Genomic DNA, 22630 nt, shown 5'->3' on the forward strand with positions numbered 1-22630 from the left:
CCCCCCCCCCCCCCCCCACCAAATTAGCGGCTAGGATATTAAGATGTTTCGCATCCACCAATTTCGCCATCCAACAAGCTCAACTCCACAACGTGAACAAGCGGAAGCAGTTAACTGAATTTCGCATCGCCTGTTGCCACTCACGAACGATTTTCGCCCATTCGTAAATCTCTCTGCCTGAACAGCCATACAAAGTTCCATCGGCATGCCCTTGTCCGCGTGTGTGGAAGATAAATAAGATTTGGATTCCAAACAAAAACTTGCAGCTCACCTTGCTTCCCTGGCAGAGGTAGCATATACAGCTTCCACAAATGAATGTTAACAAACAGGTTTATTTAAACAAAATCCTTTTTGGATAATGGCAAAGACGAAAGGACGATCCGATCGATTCGGACACCAAGGGGATGTCAATTGAAAAGGGTTTCTGATCAGGGATATATGTTTGCCAGAACTGACTTCGAACAAATGAAAGAAGAGAAAATACAACACCGTATAAGAAATAAAGAAAACATCCGCATATCAATCAATCATTTGGTGTGTACGGTGGTGCAGCATTATTTATACCATCACAGACAAAACAATATTGAAAACAACCACTCCAAACGCCTAAGTAAACAAGCATACTATGTCCGCAAGACAAAGAGTAAAATGGGACATCGTCAAAGCAAGGAGATAGAAAGTCCACCCTGACCAAGTATTCCAATTCCAAAAGCTCGAACGACAAAGGAAACCCTGCCTCTTCCCATAACATAAATATATTCATATCCGGCCAATGCAACCCCAACCGCAACCGCAAACCATAAGCTACCAAAAAATATGGCATATGTGCAAAAATCCCTTATGAAAAATAAAATTCTTGACAATTTACGCTAGGCCCCACAGACTTCTCGCCTATCTAATTAGCCAGAGCGATATAATCCTTATTCTCAACGGTAACGCTCTTGGTCATGTGGTTAACCTTATAGACGCCGACTAGTCGAGATGCAAGTTCGAACTAGATTAAAGGGTTTTGCGCATTAGAAAGATTTCCGGGAACAACGGGACAAGAAGCTTAAGGTATAAGAAGAAGGGAGAAAGGAAAGGGAAGCAACACATACCATATTATTTCGCAACGAGATAACAATGAATTGAGCATTCTTCGTTCGCTCTTTGATATATGAGGCGACGATAGAGACCTGGACAACAGGAATAAAATCAATAAGTAAACTGCACAGATTATCCATCTACACTCTCCGGCTTCAAACTTACATTCCTAAAATCTAACGCCGCATCAATCTCATCCATGACGTACAACGGTGTCGGTCGGTAATGATGTAACGCAAACACAAGCGCAAGACTCGATAACGTTTTCTCCCCCCCGGACAAATTACCAATGTTCTTCCAGCTCTTCTTAGGTGGCATGACTGAGAACAAAATGCCTTCCGAGAAAGGATCAAGAGAATCCACAAGCTCCAGCTCAGCATTACCACCCATCGTAATCATTTGGTACATCTCCTTTAGCCGGAGCGAGATGGTGCTGAATCCCTCCATAAAGCCTGTTAGGCGGAGAGAGCGGAGAGTATCAAGGCGTGACTTTGCATTGTCACGGCTTTCTAGTGCAGTGGCCAGGTCGGCAGAGCGGGACTCGTGCTCAGCGACGCGGCGGCGGTATTCGCCCAGGACGGAGAGGTCAACGGAGGCGTTCTGGGTCTTTTCCTCCAGAGCAGCGATGACGGCTTTGAGCGATTCTTTGCTCATATCGGTGAGTTCATCCTTGGTGTATATTGGGAGGCTTTGAGCTTCCTGCTCTTCGCCTAGGTCGCTGATATTTTGAAGAGATAGCTTGGCTAGCTTTTCTTCCCAGTATCGACAGCGTTTTTGATTTTCGGCAAGAACCTTTTGATTCTCCTCTAGTTTGTTCTTCATTTCGATTTCAGAAGCACGCGTTTCATTCAGTTCAGCTACCTTCTTATCCAGCTCCGCTTTTAATGTGGCGAGCTCCTCTTTTTTGGTTTCCAAAGCCTACGAAAAAGTTAGCAAAAGTTATGTTTCCCTCAACCCGGACGCATCCAACTAACCTCTTGAGCCTCCTCTGTCTTCTGCTTCGTCCCATAGACATCATTTTCCTGACTCTCAATGTCCTGATTCAATTTCTCAAGGTCTTTTTTCACCTGCTCAAGTTCACCCTCCGCATCGGCACGAGACTTTTCATGCTTGATGCGCAACTTCTCGTTTTTAGACTTGGAAACTTCAGCATTTGACACGTCCTCCGTGAGAAGATCGATCTGTTCCTTGAGACCATCAACTTTAGCCTTTTGACCCCGGAGCCTGACACCACCAATCTCCATAATCTTGTTTTGGAGGGCTTGGATTTCCTCTTCAACTCCCGCAGTCTCTGTATGAAGCTTCTCAATTTCCTTTTCTAAGGACGAGATGTGTTTTTCAAGAGCGGCGGATCTGGAATCATCGCTCTTCGAAGGCTTATGTTCTGCCGACAATTCCTGAACACGTCGCTGCGCATCCGCCAAATTCTTGTTTGAACTCTCAATCTCAAGTTGGATCCTCTGAATCGTTGTCTCCAGTTTCGGGATTTCATCTCTCTTCGCCTTTATTGACGTTTCTATCTGCCGCTGTTTGTCTTGGAAGGCTTGGAACTTCCTTTCAATCTCATCACGATCAGCCTCGAGTTTCATGACCTGCTCCTTCGAGACTTCGGCAACAGGCTTTGAGGACATGCCACCCCTGGCAACACGGGTGCCGCCACCACTCATAGTCCCAGATACATCGATAAGCTGTCCGTCCAATGTAACAACACGCCATCTTCTCGGGCCGTAGGCGATTTTGTTAGCATGTTCAAGGTCCTTTGCGACAAGCGTATTTTGTAAAACACTGTAAAAGGCTGGTCGAAACTTGGGGTCTATGGGTTTGACAAGATCGAATAATCGTGGCACACTATCTGGTGTAAAGACGGAGGACATATCTCTCTGAGGTAGTCGGTCGAGGAGGATGAAGTTCGCTCTTCCTAGGTTATTCTTGCGCAGGTAGTCGATACATTGTTGACCCACTTCAACGGAATCCACCACCAGGTTCTCAAGGGCTGGGCAGGCAGTTGAAATGGCGACATCATACTGTTCATCGATAGTCCCCAAATTGCCAAGTCTTCCATGGAATCCTTCAATACGCCCGGATTCCTTCAACCGCATCAAGCCTGCAAGCACGTTGCCCTGGTTTTGAGTACTGGCAAGGCTCGCACGAGCTTCGTCCGCTTTTTGGCGAGCGCTAGATATCCTCGACCGAATCTCTGGTTCCTTTTGTCCGAATTTTTTTAATTCAGTTTCAAGGAGAGTGGCTTCATTTTCAAGTTCTGTCTTTTCCGCTCGGCGAGTTTCCAGGTCAGCTGTTTTGCTGGATATGGTAGCCTTAATAGACTGGATCTTCGCGTTTGCTTCGTCCATGGCGACGGCGCCTGCATTACGCTTTTCCCGCAGAATATCAAGCTCACTCTGTGCGACGGCAACGGCGGATTGTTTTTCATTGATTTTTTCATTCCAAGGCTCAAGTGACTTCTGCTTAACAGCGATTTGGTCCGAAAGTCCCTGTGTCTTACCCTTAAGTCCTTCTCGAATAGCCGCAAGCTCCTTCTCCTCGTGCTTCATTTCTTTCTCTAACTCTGCGATTTCAGCAGTCTTCCTCTCAATATCGTCTGTGTGTTTCTCAACCAGACTTGCACACTCGGAGCCAGCCAGACGGCTTGATTGCATGGCTTTTTCAAGCTTCTTCTGCTTCCCTAGCAAAAACTTGCGTTTTTCTTCAAATTTCACTGATTCCTTATCATACTTAGCCATCTCTTTAACCATCGCCTGCGTGGCTTTCTCCATAGCTTCATACTCCTTTGCGCCCCGTTTGTGGGATCGCTGGAGTTGTTTGATGGCATCTTCGCTGCCTTGGTGGTTCTCCAACTCCATATTCAGCAATTCTTGCATTTGCAGTATCGCCTCTTCGGTCACGCGCGTATTGTCGTTGCATTCGTCGATGTAGATCTGATAGAGAGCCGACTGTTTCTCAGCCAGTTCATTTTCATCTTTAATGTAGGCGATCGCTTTGTTCTTCTTATCCTCAAGACTGTGCTTTTCTTTTTCCACATGCTGAACGCGGTTGTTTTTCTCAAGACACACTTCATTCAAAGCTTCCACTTCAGCAGCAGCCTCTTCAATAGGAGTCTTATACTTAGAAGTCCCAATGATATCCTCCAAGTACTCCAGCAGACCATCATCATGTTCACTGGCAGCTTTCGGTTTCATTTGAGCAATGGACTCAACCTCTCCCTGTAGAATCAGAAACCGCTTATGATCAAGATCGATTCCCCGGTCTTTCAAAAACCCCGTAACTGTGGTGAAATTAGTCTCCTTTTTGTTCATGTAGTATTTGCTGGAATTATTTTTGAACGCTCTCCGGGATACAATAAGCTGTGACTCCGGCACAATTTCATGTCCTCCGTCGGGGAGATCCAAAATTTCCTGGAAGTGCACCTCAACCTCGCAAAATTGGAGGTCGGGAAAATTCGCAGAATTGTGTATAAGAGCAGAGATCTTTCCCTGCCGCATCTTGCTCGCTCTGAAGCCAAAGACAAAAAGAAGTGAGTCGATAACGTTAGACTTTCCAGATCCATTCGGGCCCACGACTGAGGAGAAAGAAACGTGAAACGGCCCCACGACCTGGCGCCCCGCATAGCTCTTAAAATTCGTCATCACAAGGTGTGTGATCACCATTCGAGGCTTAGGCGCGGATGGCTCTTCAACCGTAGGTACAGCAAGCGATCGAGACTTGAGAACTATATCCATTGGCTTTTCTAGGGTCGTGGACATGGGGTTTATCATTTCGATTGTAGACCTTTCCTGCTCTGGTTGAGGCCTTGGCGTAGCCTCGTTGACAGTAGTCTCGGTGATGTCTGCTAATGGCGCAACGCTCTGGCGGCGGGAGGGCGGGCATGGCTGGGGCTCTGGAGAAGCTGAAGATTCAGGAGTTGGAAGGGACGACAGGGCAGATGCGGAAGATGACATACGGCTTTCGCGCCTTTGGTGCTGCTGCGAGGGGATCCTGCGTTTTCTAGATGCGGTCGGCCTCTTGGATGGTGTCTCTGGGTTTTCTGCTAGCAGCGTGGACTCATCTACCATGTCGAAAAGCTGTGACTGTTCGATATCATCTCCTGTTCTCGGTCGCCGTGTTCGTTTGCTTTTGTCCTGTCGAACTGTTTGTGGGGTTTCGGACGAGAGATTGGCAGTGGTTCGCCTTCTCGCGGGTCCCTTCGCAGCTGGTCGCTTTGGAACCGGTGTGAACTCCTCCTCATCTTCCTGTTCTTGCTCGTCATGACTTGATAGGGCGGGGGTGGCACGTCCAGTAGAGGCAGCTTCGTCTTCCGAGCTTTCGACGATAAAATTCTTGCGGGCAGCAGCAGCGCGCCGTGAGGGCCTGGAACCGGACACGGATGTCATTGTAGCATGTGGTAGATGGCAAATGGTGTCTGGTGATTCTGTGGTTAGTGTGTATATATATGTATGATTGTCGTCGTCGTCGTCGTTCTGAAGTTGAAGTTGGATGTTTGATGTTCGTGCGGCTCGTTCGTGTTGATGTTTACATTTAACTCAATCAGGAAACGATCTGCGATTCGATTATATAATACGATCTTGGCCAAAAAGGTCGTTTATTTTATTTGATTTGGAGCTTCACCTTGGATTGGGACGAGGAATGAGAATCGGAGAATACGACTGTATACACTGATACTGGTATAATCCAATATCCAATATGGCGCCCTGGGAGGAGTTCGACGCCACGTTCTATTTCAAGCGCGATTCCAGCTACGACTCAAAAACGGTTGACCTTATCATCGCCAACAGACGAGCTCTCGAGAACATCCTCTTTGTTGACAGGCTCCTCAAAGCTCTTAATATTGATGCCGGTAACTAACAGCTTCCTGAGAATTGCGCTGTTACATATTCTAATATTTTATGGCGCAGCTTCGCGAGTGTATCCCCCAAGAACCAACCAAGCCCTCCGCGCGCTCTACTCGCAAATCGTCTCTTCGTCCTCACCAAACCACCACAAGCAGGCGTTGATATATTACATTCTCAGAGATCTCCGAAGCACAAACGGTGGCGATTCCAGTTTGCAGTTCGCACGGCGATGCTATCTACCAGAGAAATACAGATTATTCATCGACGGCCTGTGGCACCTAGATAGACTGGAGTATAAGGTTCGTCGCATTCCATCAGGACCGGCTTTATCCAGCTTACGATACCTCCTAATTGCTAATTATTTCATAATATAGAGAGCTCTAGAATACTTAACAGAGCCATGCCTACTCCCCACCTTCCCCGACGAAATTCTCTACGTCCTCGCGACCCAACCAAAACATGCGCAGCAGCAAAGCCAGCAACTCCCCAACGAAAATTATGACGACAGCCTCGCAACAGCGTACTATCTTACCGTGTCCCCGCCCCTTGCTACACCGAAAGCGCTAAACGCGTATTTCGCCCTTCTCTGTCGTACCCACATCACAGAATCGTTCTATTTCAGCCGCAAACAACCTTCCCCATCCTCCCACCGTGACCTTCTCGAACAACTCATTGTCTTCGTTCTGTCCGCTACTAAACCTGGCGAAACCCGTGCTAAGAGCGCAGTGGAACTTATCAATCTCCCATTCAATGCGGAGGAGGAAAGATGGTTCGAGGACTGTCTGTTGACAGGGAAGGCGAGGCATTTACCGGGGGCAAAGGATACAGTCATGATGCGCCGGGTGGCGACAGGGCGGTTGCAGGATTTAAGTGCAGGAGGTTTGGAGGCGCTAGGGGGGAGGAAGATTGAGGGGTTAAATTGGGATGATTTGAAGAAGAATTTGAGCATGAGCTCGTCGGCGCTTGGGGGGTCTGCGGCGGTCGGGGCATTTGTTGGTGGTGATAGACGGTGATAGGGTACGTTATGACTGGTGGCTGTATATTTAGCCTAGCATTTCAGCGGCGCAAAGGGTGGGATTGATATATATTTTATGCCGAGAAGGAGTTTCAAATATTTAAATGTCCGATATTGGTTTGAATCTCTCGCCAATCGGTGACCAATTTGCATTGCTTCTCATGTTTAGTTAGCACAAAACGGCCGAGCTGATTAGCATCGTCATAATCCCAGAGGCAATATCATCAATTGTACGGAGTAAAATGATTTTCATAGATGAATTGTTCTTACAAGGCGATAATATATCAATAAATATGTTCAGACTAGTGAGTGGTAATCCGCACTTTAGTGGGCCTGACCGGAGCCAACAATTTGATAATCAATCGCATTCTCTCACAGTTGCGACTGTCTCCTGTGATTTTGAATCATGTTTGAAGAAAATTTTCATATATCTCATAAGTTTCATCTACGCGCTTTGATACACATATTTGCTCTCCCCGAGTGCGACACATAAATAAAACGTGAAGAATTTAGATCTTTGGGCTAGTTATGTTACTCACTTCGCCACAGTGAGCAAACTCGACGCGCCTCGATTTGATCTCTATAGTGAAGCTTCCATTTCCGCAAAAGACGCAAAGAGTCTTTAATCAGGTGCTATACGAAGGGAACACTGGGAAAATAGAGCAACATAATCGCCTATCAGAAAATATTTAGCAGTGGCGACCGCGATATAGACAGAGCAAGAAAGCTATGCCCGTCTGCATCTTCTACCAACAGGGCCGATGCAAGTTTGGCGGTAGGTGTGTTATTCTTTATCTCGGCCTGACATCGATTGCTAATTCTCCACATAATCAGATCGATGCAAGAATGAGCACCCAGGAGCCCAGTCCGCATCCCCATTTGGAGGAGGGGGAAACCGGTTTGGCGTGTTGGCTGGGGGAGGTTTTGCGGGTGCTGCCAGTGGCAGCGGCGCATTTGGAGGTACGAAACACTTTTGTTATGATGACTTTCTCGTTTTGATGGGAAATCATATTGGCCTATGTCGTTGGGCTCTCATAGCTGGGATGTTGGATGTTTGGTAGTGTTGATGCCCAAGATGACATGGTTCAATCCTGGTCGGGCGGGAGATTGTCAATTGTCAATTCTTAGGGAGAAGAGATATCCCTTTGTCTCCAATACCCCTGAGAGTTATGTTTCGTCGTATTTGTTCTTTCGTTTTGATCCTTCTTCATTATTGCTGCGTGGCTGCTTCAAGCTGCTCTAGCAGCCACAGCACAGCATATCAACCTACATCTACATCAACGTGGGACTTGGAGCATGGAGATGCCCGATGTTAACATCATTGTTGATTTAGGTGGATCCAAAGACATCATCAAGGACAACAAGTGAGTTCCTCCAATGATATCACAGCCTAATCCATAGTTCGTCTAGTAATTACTGACGGCTACGAAATATAGGTATGGGCTGAATCCCGATGACATAAGAACTGATCTTACCCCCGGGAAGGGTAGGCCGCAATGGATATTTACCTGCTACGGGCCAGGCAAGAATGCGCCCGTACAGCTCTTCGGAGGCCCTCAGCGGGAACAGAGTTTTGAAGAGATGCGTGCGTTACATTATGCCGCCGCCGCAGCTGGAAACGCCCAGCAGGTAGTGCAGGATGCAATGAAGCTCTACGCTGAAACAGAAGCCCAGATACAAACCATCCTTAACGATATAGAAGGGGCGGTCAGATATATCATACAGGGCGAGAACACTCATCCAAACCGTATTGATATCATTGAAGGGAAAACAGGCCCTTCACCAACGCCTTTCGGCCAGTCTTCGCCTTTTGCACAGGCTTCAACGGGACCGTCGACAGCAACCCCTTCACCATTCAGCCAGCAATCGACATTCGGAAAGCCTTCATTTGGTCAACCTACCCCCTTCGGCCAACCCTCAACCGTGGGAGCCGCTGCACAACCCAACCCCTTTGGGCAACCTGCCGGTCCACCACCTTTCGCCCAGTCACCATTTTCGCAGGCTACACAAACGCAGGCCAATCCTTTCGGCAACTCAAATACAGGCTCTTCCCCTTTCGCGCAGATCAAACAGCCGAACCAGCAACAGCAACCCAACCCATTTGGCCAGCCATTCGGTCAACCACAGCCACCACAACAAAATCCATTCGGCCAACCGCACCAGCAGCCGCAGACGCAGCAACAGACACCAAATCCCTTCAGTACACCCCAATCTCAGAATGCATCCACAGCCGGCCAACCTTCCCTTTCCCCCTTCGCCTCGAAAACCCCTGTCCAGCCCACAAACCAACAAAGTCCGTTCTCCACAGCACCTCCACCCACCTCCACCACCGCCACACTCCCCCAAAAAGCCAAACCACACCTCAACCCCTTCCCAGTCCTCCACGGCGAAACCCGACGCGACCCAGGAACCAATCGCCTCCTTTCCTGGAAGGGCCAGGCAGTAAAATACATTGACAACGAACCTTGCTACCAGCATCCGAATGACGCGGGGACCTTTGTGCGTATATATTTCCCCGATGGCCCTCCAAAGCCGGAGACGCTGAGGGATGCAGAGGCAAAGACAGAGGAGTATACGGCGGAGACCGAGGCGATTTATAGGTTTGTGAGGGAGCATGGGGGGTTTGGCATTGGGGGTGGAGAGGCGTCCAACATGAAAGTGAAAGTGCCGGACGTGCCTCCTAGGGTGGAGTGGTGTGGGTTTGATTTGTAAATTGGAGGAGGGGATGGGTTTTTTTGTAGGATTGTGTATTTAATTTTAATTTTGGGACGGCTTTTCTACTGGTTGAAAGGGCGTGATGGGTTTTGCGATTCCCCACTTCCTGTTCATGTATTGATTCTTTTGTTCGGGTCTGTTGGATACCTTTTTGCTTCTTCCTCACTTGCCAAATTATTGACTGTAGATAGACGTGGATTTATGTACTCAATATCCGGTGAATAGTTTATAGATGCGGGTGATTGCTATGGCGTTAATTTGGATGAACTGGGGAGTTCCCTGCCGTTTTCAATATATCTGACTGGGTTCTCCAGATCATCAGATATTACGAAAGCATCCGTGATGCAGAACCAAGAATGAAAAAAATACTATCCGGGAAGCATGTAATTTTCATATTTGATCGCTTTTCTTTCCGTTCTCTTCCATTCCGGATTACCAGGGTTGTGTATATACATTGAGAGCAACAGACGCACTCCACCTCCGTTCGCCCAAGTGAATAGTGAATATTCTCGGATCCAGACAGTCAGTAAATGTCGTCCTAGCTTTATTCTTTTTATACCAGAACCCGCATCCCTTCCGAGAAAAGATACCTGGTAACAAAAATATTTTTTAACCCGCAGCATATCGTACCCCCGGTAATCCACGCGCATCAACCAGTCAATTCGCCATCCCTTTTACGGGATAGAGAAGAAGCCGCATGAGGAGGAAAAACTGCTTCTATGCGGCAATGGTAACCTCAACCTCAACACCAGCCTCGATGTTGATGATGATCTGCTTAACGGTCTCGGTAGGGGCGTGCAGACTGTTTTCGAAAAACCGCATTCGTCAGCCCTTCTATTACGTTCCTGGTTCACGAATTTCCTACAGCTTTGGAAAAAAAGAGAAAAAATAACAAACACCAGCCAATGCATAAAGGAAATGCAACTCACTCAATCAATCGCTTGTGGATGCGCATCTCGTACATATCCCAGGTCTTGCTTCCCTCGCCGTTGGGGGTCTTGCGGGTGGAGATCTTCAGGGTCTTGGTGGGGAGTCTGACTGGGCCTTTAACATTGAGCGATTTGCTGCGTGCGCGGTCAATGAGCTCCTGGCACACTTTCTCGAGCGAGGCGACCTTGCGCGAGGTAAGGGTGATGCGGATCTTGTGGATTTTCTGTTGTGGCCATCACGGCGTTAGTTTGGTGCGTTTGCAGAGTGCTAATTTGAAAAGACGCAGGGTTGTGAATCAAATGACAAAAATGGAGGTATATATCGCACACGGGAATAGAGATGGGAACACGTACGGGGCCTTCGCCGAAGTCCTTCTCGGGCTTTTGGAACGACATGGTGATGAATTCTATATCATTGTTACATGTTAGCTTGTGTGTCGACTTGGGGCGTCTGTTGGGATACTGGAGGAAGGTCGGGAGGCAATTGACGTACGGTGACTTATCGGCGGGATGCCAATCAAGACCTGAACAATGGAAGTTCGGTAAGGTGATGAAAGGCTGATGCTTCGTGGGGAAAGGATTTGTGTTTGACCGTGAGAAGTTGTTCGCCGAAACAGAACTTGGGATGGATTTTTGATAAGCGGGCGATTGTGGGCGGAAGTCTTGGCGTTCGCTTAGATAAGGGTGCCCGTGCTGACTAATCTCCTATCGTTCTCAACTCCCGATTTTATATTTGCGGCCACAGCAATAGAGACGGGATTGCACGAGATACTTATTTTATTCCCTCCCTTGGGGGATCTCCTTTCTCCTCTTTTCTGCGTGTGCCTGGCAGACACGGACGCATCGTTGCCAAAGAAAGGAGGAGCAAGGAAATGCATACAATTGCACCATGGAGCACACTCCACTTCCCCCGCTGGCCCCATTCCCCCCTGCAACTGTCCGAAGCCTCCTCCACAGTGAGGAATGGGGCGCATGTCTAGACGCCTGGATAGCTCTGCTTGAGTTACGTTTGGAGATACCCAAAGACGTGTTTCAATCGTCAGTTGCCAAAGATGACTCATCGCGCAGATTCCTAGCTTCTTTCCTCCAGGAAGCGGTAATAGGGGATGGTCTTGGTGCCGATACAAAATTGAAAACCCTAAGACGACTATGTTTTCTCCTTACAAGGAGGCTGATGCTAGAGGTTCATCCGCCGCCTTCTGAGCTTCTGGATTGGGAATTCCTTGCATTATTTTGCCGGGGGTATATTTCTAGCCCGGCGACGAGGACACTCTTGGCTCAGTTATGGGATCAAGAATCACAGTCTCTTAGTGTCAGTATCGAGAAAGGGAAAGCGCTGGTAATGAGTGATCTATCAACTGCTTCTATGGTTGCGGAAACCACTGCGAGGGCAGAAAAATATCTGCGATCGCTCACCTTCCTGGCATTGGCGGTTCCCAAGGCCGGTCTACTTCTAATGACTGGCTCAGATTACATTGATACGCTGTTTGATGCGTATAAAAATCATTGCAGCATGAACGGAAATCTCGAAAATCTTAAGAAGACTATTGTGGCTAATGCCTACGTGGGTTTTGCGTCACTGCTGAAAGTAGACCCCCCCGCGACGTCTTTACTCCTGGATCAGCTATTTAGTCTGAAATCGGCCGCTAGAGTGGATGCGAAGGGAACGAAGAGGGACCCAACATTATTGTCAGATATAATATGCAGTACCAATTTACTAGGAAAGATGGGAGCACTGTTTGTTGGCGCCAGCCAGAAAAGAGGGCAGAATCTCGTTTCTTCGCTGCGCGCATATCAAACTGAATGTGCCGCCTTACACAGCCGGTACCAACGTGTCAAAAGGAGAAAAGATAAAGGGAAGGGTCGTGCGGATGACGGACTCGGGCTTCACGCCCACACCAGCGATCACGGCCATTCCCTGGATATCCACATTCATAAAATGGCTCTAATAACTCAAGTCCAAGATCTTTTCCCGCACCTGGGGACCGGATATATTGCCAAACTCCTTGACTATTACGACGACAACGTCGAAACGGTCATCTCACATCTTCTCGAGGATTCTCTAGCTCCTCAGCTCCGAGACCTCAATCTTTCAGAAGAGCTTCAACAACCCCGTGGAACCCCAGCCTCTCACGACCACCTAGCACCCAAACCCACACCGCCTCTGTCTCCCTCCCTATCCCCATCCCCACTACAACCTCCACCACAATCCACCATCCCACAGCGCAAAAATATCTTCGACAACGCAGACCTAACCCGCCACACCACCGCGGCCAAATCCCTCCACTACGGCCGCGCAAGCCAGCACCAAACTGCCGACGACCTCCTCGCCGAAGGGCCCACAAAGGCAAACAAAGCCGCCATCCTCTCCGCACTCGCCGCCTTTGACTCCGACGACGACGAGCGCGACGACACATACGACATGGCCGACGTGGGCGGCACCGTCGACGCTGTCGTTCCAGGTGCCGACATCGACGCCGACGCCGAGGCCGCTGCACATGCACACGCGGACCCCATCGACCAAACGCTCTACACCCACTACACAGCGACGCCTGCCCTCTTCGCCCGCGACTCCGGTACGCGCCGCTCAGCGCCGCGTGCGAAGTTGCGCGAGGCGACGGGGATGACCGATGAGGCAATTGAGGGGTGGGCGGTGATGTTGGCGCGCGACCCGAGGCGGCTGGCGCGGATGGAGCGGAGTTTTATGCTTGGCGCTGGCGGTGGGGGTGTGAATCGGCAGCCGGAGTTGCCGGCGACGGCATATAGGAGACGTCAGTGGGAGTCGGGGACGGGGACGGGGACGGAAGGGGAGGCGGAGGAGGAGCCGGATGGTGGTGGAAGGGGCCGTGGGGGAAGTGGGAGAGGACGGGGAAGGAGAGGGATTGGGCATGGTAGAGGTGGTGGTGATAGTGGTAGCGGTGGGAATGTGGCGGGCCCTTCTGGGGAGCGGGAGACTGCGATGGCGAGGCGGCGGAAGGATGCAAATAAAGGTAGTCGAGCAAACCACAATCGGCGAGATCAGAGAGCAAGAAAGATTGCGAGGGGAGGGATATGAATTGGAATTTTTTGATGCGATAGGTAGATTGCGGGTATATGTGGTCTATTTGTGGCGGTATGTCAATCTGAATGAAGTTATATATGTAATCGCCGCGTCGTATCTATACATGTGTGTATGGATATCTCGTCGGCAACAACCCAACATCTAATGGAGCTTCTAATGTATGTGCGCGAACAGGGGTATGTAACATGTGCAATGCACGCAGCACGCCTTAAGAACAGCAACAAGGGCGAAAAAGACAAACCCAGAGCAACAACGAACAAAGAGATATTATAGCATAAACAAAAAACGGAAAAAGAAAACCCCGTACGCTGACTGGAAATTACAACCATAACGAAATTGAACGATCAACAGGAAAACTCAACCTCCACAGCCCAAAAGCAGAAGCTCAGAGATATCACCAAATCGTATCAGAAAGAATTAACTAGCGACTAAAGCGCTAATGAACATGGGCATGTAGCCCCTGCTCCGCAACGATGCTTTTCTGACACTCAGCCAACAACCTCGCCTGCGCCGCCACTTCCCCCAGCCGGCCAATAACCTCCTTATTCCCATCCAGGAAGGTAAAAATCGCATAGGGGATCTCAACCTCTCTGCAAAACTGCATAACAAGCTTCTGCGCCTTGCGCAGGTTATGCCTAGGCATGCGCGGGAACAGGTGATGGATGGCCTGGAACTGGAGGCCGCCGTGGAAGAAATCTAGCCACTGCGGGCAGTCCACGTCCATCGTTGTGCGCAACATTTTTTGAGCGAACGACTCGTTCACGCCCAGGTCGGCGGTGGACATGGCGAAGTGTGAAAGAGTGATTTGCACATGCAGGGGCATGGTGATAGCGTGGCTGATGAAGATGAAGAGGAGTCGGTTGGGCCAGTCGGGGATGCTACGGTAGAGGACACCGTAGCCGAACCAGGTCCAGAAGACGACGTGGCCGACTATCTCGAACCAGCGGTGCCACCATGCGGCGCCCTTGCGCGGTGCTTGGCCGCTTAGCAGGTATTCCCAGCTCAGGCGGTAGAGATTGAAGCGACCGAAGACCAGGATGGGGTAGTAGAGGAAGTGTTGGTAGCGGACGAGGAATTTGGAGAAGATGTCGTAGGTCATTATGCGGTCGTAGTAGGTTGAGCGGAGACTGTCGAAAAAGCGGTGAGAGATGGCAAAGAAGGGCATGTGTTCGATGTCCGGGTCGTGTTCGGGGGAGTTGGTGACGATGTGGTGGACGTTGTGGTTGCGCTTCCACCACCCGATGCTTAGGCCACCGATGTAATCTGCGATGAGAATGCCGATGACAGTGTCTACGTGGAAGCTGTGGGTTATGCCTAGGTGACCGGCGTCATGGACGGTGAAAACTAGCTGGTGCCATAAGGCCCCGAGAAACGCGGCGGAGGTTGCGTACCAGCCACGCCAGAGGAAATAAAGAAACAAGCCTCCAAGGAGACTATAGCGGACTGATTCTATTAGGTATGCAAAGTAGTCACAGTCATATAAGCCGTCTGCTTTGATTTGGTCGTGGAGAGAGCGGTATTTCTGGACGATGAAATCCTGGGTTTTGGCATCAAGGGGTGGGTATTTCGCCAGATCCACAAGCATTTCCTCTCGGGTGCGAGCATCTAGGAAACGAGGCCTCGAGTTTGGTTTCGGATCAGGAGAGGAGTTGGGAGATTCGGATGATACAGAAGAGACAGAGGATGCCGGCCCTCTGCGTCTGGATGTGTTCTCAATGGGTTCGAATATTGGCGAGGGAGGATCCGAGAGGCCCTGCTCCGAGGAATCATCCTCGCCAACTTCATCGGAGGATGCATGGGGCCCATCCTTGTTGTACGGGCGAAATTTCCCACCCTGGATAGGGGGCAGGAAATTCATCCAGCGGCCTTCGATGCGGCCGATCTTATACGAATTCATCCGCTGGCGAGCTTCAAGGGAATGTAGACTAAACCAGTGTCAGTTTCCACAGCCAATAATCCCAATTTTATTTTACAATAAGGAACAAAGCAAGGGGAATGGTTATATAACCGTACGCCGTAACTTCATCCGTAGCATCTCTCCCAACCATATGCATGATAGATTTATATCCGCCAGGATGGAATGGGATCCAAGCATCCACCTTGAGGACCATCCCATCCAGAATGATGATGTGCTTTCCATCTGCAATAAGGCCCTCGATCTCCCGCCGGGAGAGGATTCGGTCTTGTCTGCCACGAGCTGAGTGTTTTGGGCTCGCCGGCGGGCCCATAGTTACAGGACTGGAGCAGACTGACGCCGAATGAATGGTGGCTAAGAGCTCCAGAAGAAGGGGATCCCGGTTTCACTGCGCAAATAACGAAGGGCAAAGCGAGCGACAGCAATGGCGGACACCATTGGGGAACGCAGACCAGGAATCAACGGAGGAGCGTGCGGAGTGGAATGTTGGATGTTGGAGATTTGGACGTTGGAGGCTGAAGGCTGGAGAATCATGTGATGCACTGTCAAACCCACCCCTTTTGGCTTCTGACTTCCTTCTCACGACAGCAAACGACGTCGACATACATCTTCTCCCTGTCTCTGCTCCTCCGTGTCCAATGCTGCGGTGATTCTGGGCGGTGTTGAGGCCAGAGAGCCATCAGAACCCAGTGATCCCTATTTTCCACAAGGCGGAATGACATTGAGTAATTGATTCAGCACTGCAACGGTTAGTTATATTGAACGCTCTAGTTAGCCACTTCCCTAATGCATTTCTAGGCAATTGAAATCGCTAATAAACGTTTATAGAAGAAACGAGACTGTTGTCCTCGCAGGAACTTCATGTGTCTAAAAGCACGCATCCTCTTTGACTACTTGTCAGTTACATTAAAACAGCTTCCGCAAGCATTAAATATGCATGCGTTTGATGGACGAGTGGTCAAACTCTTCTCAACGGTTAAATCACAAATTGTACGCGGAAAGCCCTCACTTTCTTGTATGTTGATCGGATCAGTAATATTTCAGCGTCACATAGCTAACTGCGTTCCAACCGATCGGAGCACCGCCAGCGATGACGCCAATCGGGCAAGCCTAACAAAGCTAAACTCCGACAACAAACCAGGCTGTGGCGCAAGAACCCCACCCTTATCATGACCAACCTCAACAAACATTGATTCGATTACTTCCATGTCTACCCCATGCTTGAGATGATGCTATGATGCTATAACTAGCTATTTGCATGGATTGTCCTGTTGTTTAGTTATAAAAGGCAATTAACTTCGACCACAGTTAGAAAAACGCTCTCGTGTCTATCTGAAGTCTATCGTAAAATATTGATTAATTATATTTAATCAAGAACTCTATCTAATCTTTAAATGGACGATTCCTCCGCAGTAAGTCGTTCGAACATGATATAACATGCTCCAGCTCCTATTAACGCGAAAAGGCAGGTACCGCTATCAGATCTAGTCCATCAATGGTTGGATTGGGACCATGTACGTTTTAATTCCGATTGGGCCTGGGCAGTTATCAACCCGCACCTTGACATCCCCGCCACTCCCTACAAACTGGCCACCTATTGATTGTAATTTCTGCTGGATATTCTCAATCGACGCCTCGTTCTATGTTGTGGGTTGACGGGTTATAACCGTATTTAGGACCCTGAAACTCGCGCCGAAATCATCAGACTGCGCGACGAGAAGAATGAAGATGAGTTGGAGAAACGCTTGCGGAAACGTATGTCCACATTTACTCTTTATATCGATGTTTCGTTAATTTTTAATTTCGTATTTTGGGGCAATGCGTTGGCGAATACTTCAATGAATGAAAATCTTCCAGCGCCCATGCAAATTTTTACTTCTGTACTTACATGCATAGGCATCGAATTCGGTACCGCTGGGCTGCGCGGCCGTATGCAAGCCGGATTCTCATCGATGAATGCCCTCACCGTCATCCAAGCCTCACAGGGCCTTGCCAAATTTATCAGACGGTCGCATCAACAATCGCAGGAGCAGGAGCACTCGCAGCCTTCGGTGATAATTGGCCGCGACGCACGGCATAACTCGAAGAAATTTGCCATGCTGGCTGCGAATGCGTTTGCTGCTGAAGGGATTCGGGTGTTGTGGTATCGGAGTGCTGGGCCAACGCCGCTTGTACCCTTTGGCGTGTTGAAGAATCGGGAGGCGTGGGGGGTTATGGTCACGGCTAGTCATGTGAGTGTCTCCTGGTTGGGGTGAGGAGTTGACGAGGTACTTTTGCTGACGGGATATGTTTATAGAACCCCGCAAGAGATAATGGTTTGTTGATATCCTTACTTGACGTTGTCAGGAATGACGCAGTACTGATATGCGTGCTGGATTGTTAGGATATAAAGTGTTAGAAATTTTCTGTATACTCCTTTTTTGAATACCCACGAGATGTGTAATTGGTTGCTAACTGGGAGTATAGATACGCATCGAACGGTTGCCAGATAAATTCGCCCATGGACGCGGAGATCGCGGATCTGATCGAACAAAATCTGGAGCCTTGGTCGAACGCTTGGGACGCAATGGATGAAAGTAAACACCTAGCGTTGGATTACTACAAGGATACGGCGAAAATGTACTGTGACTCTGTCACTCGGTTCATTGTACGTGGCATTCCACATTTTCATATCCTTCCTCTGTCAACCTTTAACAAAAGCCCTCATAGAATTCCATAAAACTGTCATCGGGCCCTCCAAGACCCTTCGTCTATACACCATTACACGGCGTTGGACATTCCCTAATGTCCCGGCTATGTGAGCAGCTGGGGATGAAGGATTTAATAACCGTCGTCGCCGAACAGCAAGAACCGGACCCTGACTTTCCAACCGTCGCCTTCCCAAACCCAGAAGAAAGCGGCGCCTTAGATCTCGCCATGAAAACCGCTGATGCTGTGGGTCACGATCTGATCATCGCCAATGATCCGGATGCGGATAGACTCTCTGTGGCGGAGAAAGTAAAGTACGTTCAATATATTCTCACCAATCTATTGACTCCCTATCTCCTATTTCCATTATTTTCCGTATTTAACACCTCCTACCAGCGGCAACTGGATAAAATTCACCGGCGACCAACTCGGCATCCTCCTCGCCTCCTATATGCTGGACACTATACACTCACAAACAGCCAATAAACCCCCACATGCGCAAAAGAAGATAGCAATGCTCACCACCGCCGTATCAACAAGCATGCTCTCCAAAATCGCCCGCGCCGAATCCATCCACGCTCAAGAAACACTCACTGGCTTCAAATGGCTTGGCAACGTCGCCAGACGTCTCGAATCTCGCATACCCAGCGGTGAGGACGACCAGAACAAGAACAGCAGTGACGGTTACACCGTCCCCTTCGGCTTTGAAGAGGCCCTTGGCTACATGTTCCCCGCCATCAGCTATGACAAAGATGGCCTAACGGCCGCCATGGTCTTCGTCGCCGCAGCCGAGCCGCACTGGCGTGTCAACGAGGGGCTGACACCGTACGAAAAGCTGAAGCAGCTGTACGGGCGGTACGGGTATTTTGAGAATTTGAACACGTATTTCGTGTCGCCGGATGTGGCGGTTACGCGGAAGTTGTTTGAGGGCGTTCGTGAGAAGGTTGCGGAGAAGGGGTTGGGGGAGGGGGGCGTGCAGGAGCGGTTGGGGATGGTGGGGCGTTTGCCCATATTGCGCTGGCGGGATGTGACGTTTGGATTTGATTCTGGCGCTGGTGGTGAGGGTGGTGGCATGCAGCTACCCGCTGATCCAAATAGTCAGATGGTGACTGTGTGGTCAGAGCGAGGGATTCGATTCACATTACGCGGGTCCGGGACGGAGCCGAAGATTAAGAGTACGTACGCTGTGTTCTGTCCTGTTAATTTCTCAATGCTCCCCTGTGCTGCTGGCTTTGTTCGTGGTGTACCTCATATCATAAAGGTCCACTACGGTACGATATGAAAGGGATGGGCTGGCTAACGTAAGTGAATTTTTGACAGTCTATATCGAAAGCTGCTCCAACTTGCGTGACGAAGCGGTCAAGGCCGTCTGCGATGTGTTTATGGCTGTGCTAGAAGACTGGATACAGCCTTGTGCGCCTGGTGTGACTTATGCGGAGCGGATTGTTACGTCGTCGGGGTTCGTGCTGGATGCACGTAGTGTACCTGCGCTAGGTTAGGGTGACAATGTAGTATCATGTTTCCCTCCTTTTCCCACCACCGATTTTCGCTTCTTCCTTTGATCCTCCTGTTGGCGTTTAGGGGATTTGAGATATAGCTATGGGGGTTTTATTATTAGAAGCTTCTGCGTGCGGCGGATGATTTATTGAAGTCATTGCGAAAAATTTACATCCAAACAATACATAACTATCTGCCTTGGCCTTGGGATGATGTTCGTGCTTTTTCACACTTCCAGATTTGGGCTTTATGTCTCCAATGCAAACCAACATTGCTCCAGCTCATTTTCTGTAACTCACGCCCATGGGGGAACAAATAAAAGCTGTATGAGGAGTTGCTGTTTCTGGTCCAGATTTTATTTTGTATATAGATGTTTATATGAATATGGCCATGTATCAAATGCAGCAAAAGTATAGATTTAAAAGGAAAGGTTTGTTATCACATACAAAAATTTTACAGGAAAAAATAAAAAAAAAAAAATCAAAATAAAATATAAAATAATACTCGGAGAATCATTCCCAACGGACAGAAACAAAAACGCAGTGTATTCGGCAGCAAGATACATAGGTTAGTTGGGTGGGGTAGGGTACATTTGACATCAGCGTAGGGCGGGGATATTTGCATATACAGGTGGGAGGTATTTTATGCGATTTTAGCGGGAAAATTTTCTTATTCCTTGTATGGAAGTGTAAGCAAAGACAAGACAAGGTAAAAGGGCAAAAGCTGAAAGAACCAAGAACTCATCCTCTTTCTCTTCTCTCTAAAAGTGAATAGCCTTCGAATAGGTAGCCATAGCCGCCTCCTTGAAAGCCTCCGAAAGCGTCGGGTGCGCATGGCATGTCCGCGCTACATCTTCACAGCTAGCGCCGTACTCGATAGCCAGTGTGGCCTCCGCAATCATCTCACCCGCGCAGGCGCCGATGATATGCACGCCCAGGATCCGATCCGTCTCCGCGTCTGCGATGAACTTGACCTGGCCCTCGGTTTCCAGGTTGGTCTTGGCGCGTGAGTTGGCGCTGAACGGGAACGTGCCGACGCGGTACTTGATGCCGGCGGCTTTGACGTCGGCTTCATTTTGGCCTACCCAGGCTACTTCGGGATGCGTGTACATGACGCTGGGGATGGCAGCGTAGTTGACGTGGCCGTAGCCCTTCTTGATGTACTCGACGGCCGCGACGGCTTCCTCTTCAGCCTTGTGTGCGAGCATGGGCCCGAATGTGCAGTCCCCGACGACGCGGATGTGCTGGGCTTTTGTCCGGTACTCCTGGTCGATGACCACACGACCCTTCTCGTCGACTTCGAGACCCACTTTCTCCAGGCCCAGACCCTCTGTGTACGGTCTGCGGCCAATGGCGACCAACACAACGTCAGCCTCCAGGGTTTGTTCTTTGCCGCCCTTTGCGGCTTCAACATTCAGAACGACGTTTTTGCCGCTGGGGTCGCCGGAGGTGACTTTTGTGTTGACAAGGAATTTGATACCCTGTCTCCCCAGGATCTTCTGGGCTTGCTTGGCGATCTCAGCATCCATTCCTGGGCCACCGATTTGGCCTAAGAATTCGACGACGGTAACTTCTGCGCCCAATCGGGACCATACAGAGGCCTAATTTATGTGTCAGTGCGCTTTAGTCCAACCAGCGCACGAGTCCCGGAGAAGTGGGAGGGGTTTGACAATACCATTTCCAGACCAATGATTCCACCACCAATGACAACCATCTTCTTCGGTACTTGTGTTAGTGATAGAGCTCCAGTGCTTGTGATGATGCGCTTCTCGTCGACAGTCAAGCCAGGGAACGGAGTAGATTCACTGCCAGTAGCGACGATGATATTCTTGCCCTTGAAAACCTGCTCGCCGCCATCGAGCAGATCAACCTTGACAGTGTTCTGGTCGACGAATGAGCCGACTCCCTTAACATAGTCGACCTTGTTTTTCTTAAGCAGGAACTCAATGCCTTTTGTAAGCGAGTCGACGGAGGACTCCTTGGCCTTCATCATCTGTTCGAGGTTGAGCTTGACATCTCCGACTTCGATGCCACGCTTTTTGGTATCGTGGAGGATTTGGTGGTAGAGGTGAGAGTTATTCAGAAGGGACTTCGATGGGATACATCCGACGTTCAAACATGTACCGCCCAATTTCCCTCGTTTCTCGATGCAAACAGTCTACCCGATGGTAAGCGAGGACTCGATATGCAGAGGGAAAAAAAAGAAAAAACGAGGTGAAAAAAGAAGAGGAAATCAGTTTCAACACGAATCATAAATCCACTGGGGAATCAATACCTTTAGACCCTCCTGGCCAGCTTTTATCGCAGCTACATAACCAGCAACACCGCCGCCTATTATAACCACATCATGTTCATCTGTAATTGAGAAGGCCATGAGCATGATGATGTCAGCGGTTGATTTTCATGGACTGCTGCTGCGCAATTGACAACGCTGATAGAGGTCTCCTCACCTGAGCTCGTAGCATAGCCTCTTCTGGAATATCTAAGGATATAGGTACCGGAGAGGGGAGCTGAGGCGGGCGATATTTGTGATTGTGGGAATGGTCGGGTAACTGTCCGGCCAGCGGCAAGACGAGGGATCACGGGGCGGAACATGACTACTCGAGGGTTGACAGGAAGGGAGCGGAGGGGCACCAACACAATAGAGACAAGATATCCGCAGCGACAGAGGACGGGCGGGGGCGGACAAGAGGGGAGGAGAGCAATTGCACTGTGGATTGTGGATTGTGGTTGTGGTTGTGGTTGTGGTTGTGGTTGTTGTTGGGATTGGAAGCTGGCGATGTTTGGCCGCCAAGACCGGGTGGCTGACTCAGCAGGCCGGATGCAGGCCGGGTATTTTTGACGCAGGAATATCAATGACAGTGAGATAGACAGACAGTGA

General features: G+C 49.5%; 8 protein-coding genes across 8 annotated transcripts; 4 read left to right on the plus strand and 4 right to left on the minus strand.

The window, feature by feature from the left end:
• Positions 1-511: 511 nt before the first annotated feature.
• Positions 512-5471, minus strand: HCBG_08509 (condensin subunit; the record flags this gene model as incomplete). The annotated part of the gene is made up of 4 exons (XM_045435558.1): positions 512-994; positions 1098-1175; positions 1249-2001; positions 2058-5471. The coding sequence occupies 4 exons, from the start codon at positions 5469-5471 to the stop codon at positions 896-898; spliced, it is 4344 nt and encodes a 1447-aa protein (XP_045283658.1).
• A 310-nt stretch (positions 5472-5781) lies between these two features.
• On the plus strand, positions 5782-6943 carry HCBG_08510 (uncharacterized protein; the record flags this gene model as incomplete). The annotated part of the gene is made up of 3 exons (XM_045435559.1): positions 5782-5935; positions 5994-6229; positions 6305-6943. 3 exons carry the CDS (start codon positions 5782-5784, stop codon positions 6941-6943), a joined length of 1029 nt encoding a protein of 342 aa, XP_045283659.1.
• Positions 6944-7365: 422 nt separating this feature from the next.
• Positions 7366-10020, plus strand: HCBG_08511 (CCCH zinc finger domain-containing protein; the record flags this gene model as incomplete). Its single annotated transcript, XM_045435560.1, has 5 exons — positions 7366-7720; positions 7780-7905; positions 8279-8309; positions 8382-9630; positions 9886-10020. The coding sequence occupies 5 exons, from the start codon at positions 7675-7677 to the stop codon at positions 10018-10020; spliced, it is 1587 nt and encodes a 528-aa protein (XP_045283660.1).
• On the minus strand, positions 9866-10996 carry HCBG_08512 (40S ribosomal protein S20; the record flags this gene model as incomplete). The annotated part of the gene is made up of 3 exons (XM_045435561.1): positions 9866-10462; positions 10590-10813; positions 10944-10996. 3 exons carry the CDS (start codon positions 10983-10985, stop codon positions 10378-10380), a joined length of 351 nt encoding a protein of 116 aa, XP_045283661.1.
• Positions 10997-11478: 482 nt separating this feature from the next.
• HCBG_08513 (uncharacterized protein) lies at positions 11479-13644 on the plus strand (the record flags this gene model as incomplete). Its single annotated transcript, XM_045435562.1, has 1 exon — positions 11479-13644. The coding sequence occupies one exon, from the start codon at positions 11479-11481 to the stop codon at positions 13642-13644; it is 2166 nt and encodes a 721-aa protein (XP_045283662.1).
• Positions 13645-14086: 442 nt separating this feature from the next.
• HCBG_08514 (fatty acid desaturase) lies at positions 14087-15878 on the minus strand (the record flags this gene model as incomplete). Its single annotated transcript, XM_045435563.1, has 2 exons — positions 14087-15575; positions 15664-15878. The coding sequence occupies 2 exons, from the start codon at positions 15876-15878 to the stop codon at positions 14087-14089; spliced, it is 1704 nt and encodes a 567-aa protein (XP_045283663.1).
• Positions 15879-16171: 293 nt separating this feature from the next.
• Positions 16172-21122, plus strand: HCBG_08515 (phosphoglucomutase; the record flags this gene model as incomplete). Its single annotated transcript, XM_045435564.1, has 12 exons — positions 16172-16313; positions 16394-16555; positions 16654-16977; positions 17035-17079; positions 17242-17320; positions 17462-17796; positions 17862-17880; positions 17949-17958; positions 18032-18212; positions 18275-18567; positions 18650-19428; positions 19574-21122. 10 exons carry the CDS (start codon positions 16960-16962, stop codon positions 19750-19752), a joined length of 1938 nt encoding a protein of 645 aa, XP_045283664.1.
• On the minus strand, positions 20094-22479 carry HCBG_08516 (dihydrolipoamide dehydrogenase; the record flags this gene model as incomplete). The annotated part of the gene is made up of 4 exons (XM_045435565.1): positions 20094-21350; positions 21425-21907; positions 22025-22104; positions 22200-22479. The coding sequence occupies 4 exons, from the start codon at positions 22342-22344 to the stop codon at positions 20511-20513; spliced, it is 1548 nt and encodes a 515-aa protein (XP_045283665.1).
• Positions 22480-22630: the final 151 nt, after the last annotated feature.

The sequence above is a fragment of the Histoplasma capsulatum genome (assembly GCF_000150115.1).
Source record: "Histoplasma capsulatum G186AR genomic scaffold supercont2.16, whole genome shotgun sequence".
Lineage (NCBI taxonomy): Eukaryota > Fungi > Ascomycota > Eurotiomycetes > Onygenales > Ajellomycetaceae > Histoplasma > Histoplasma capsulatum.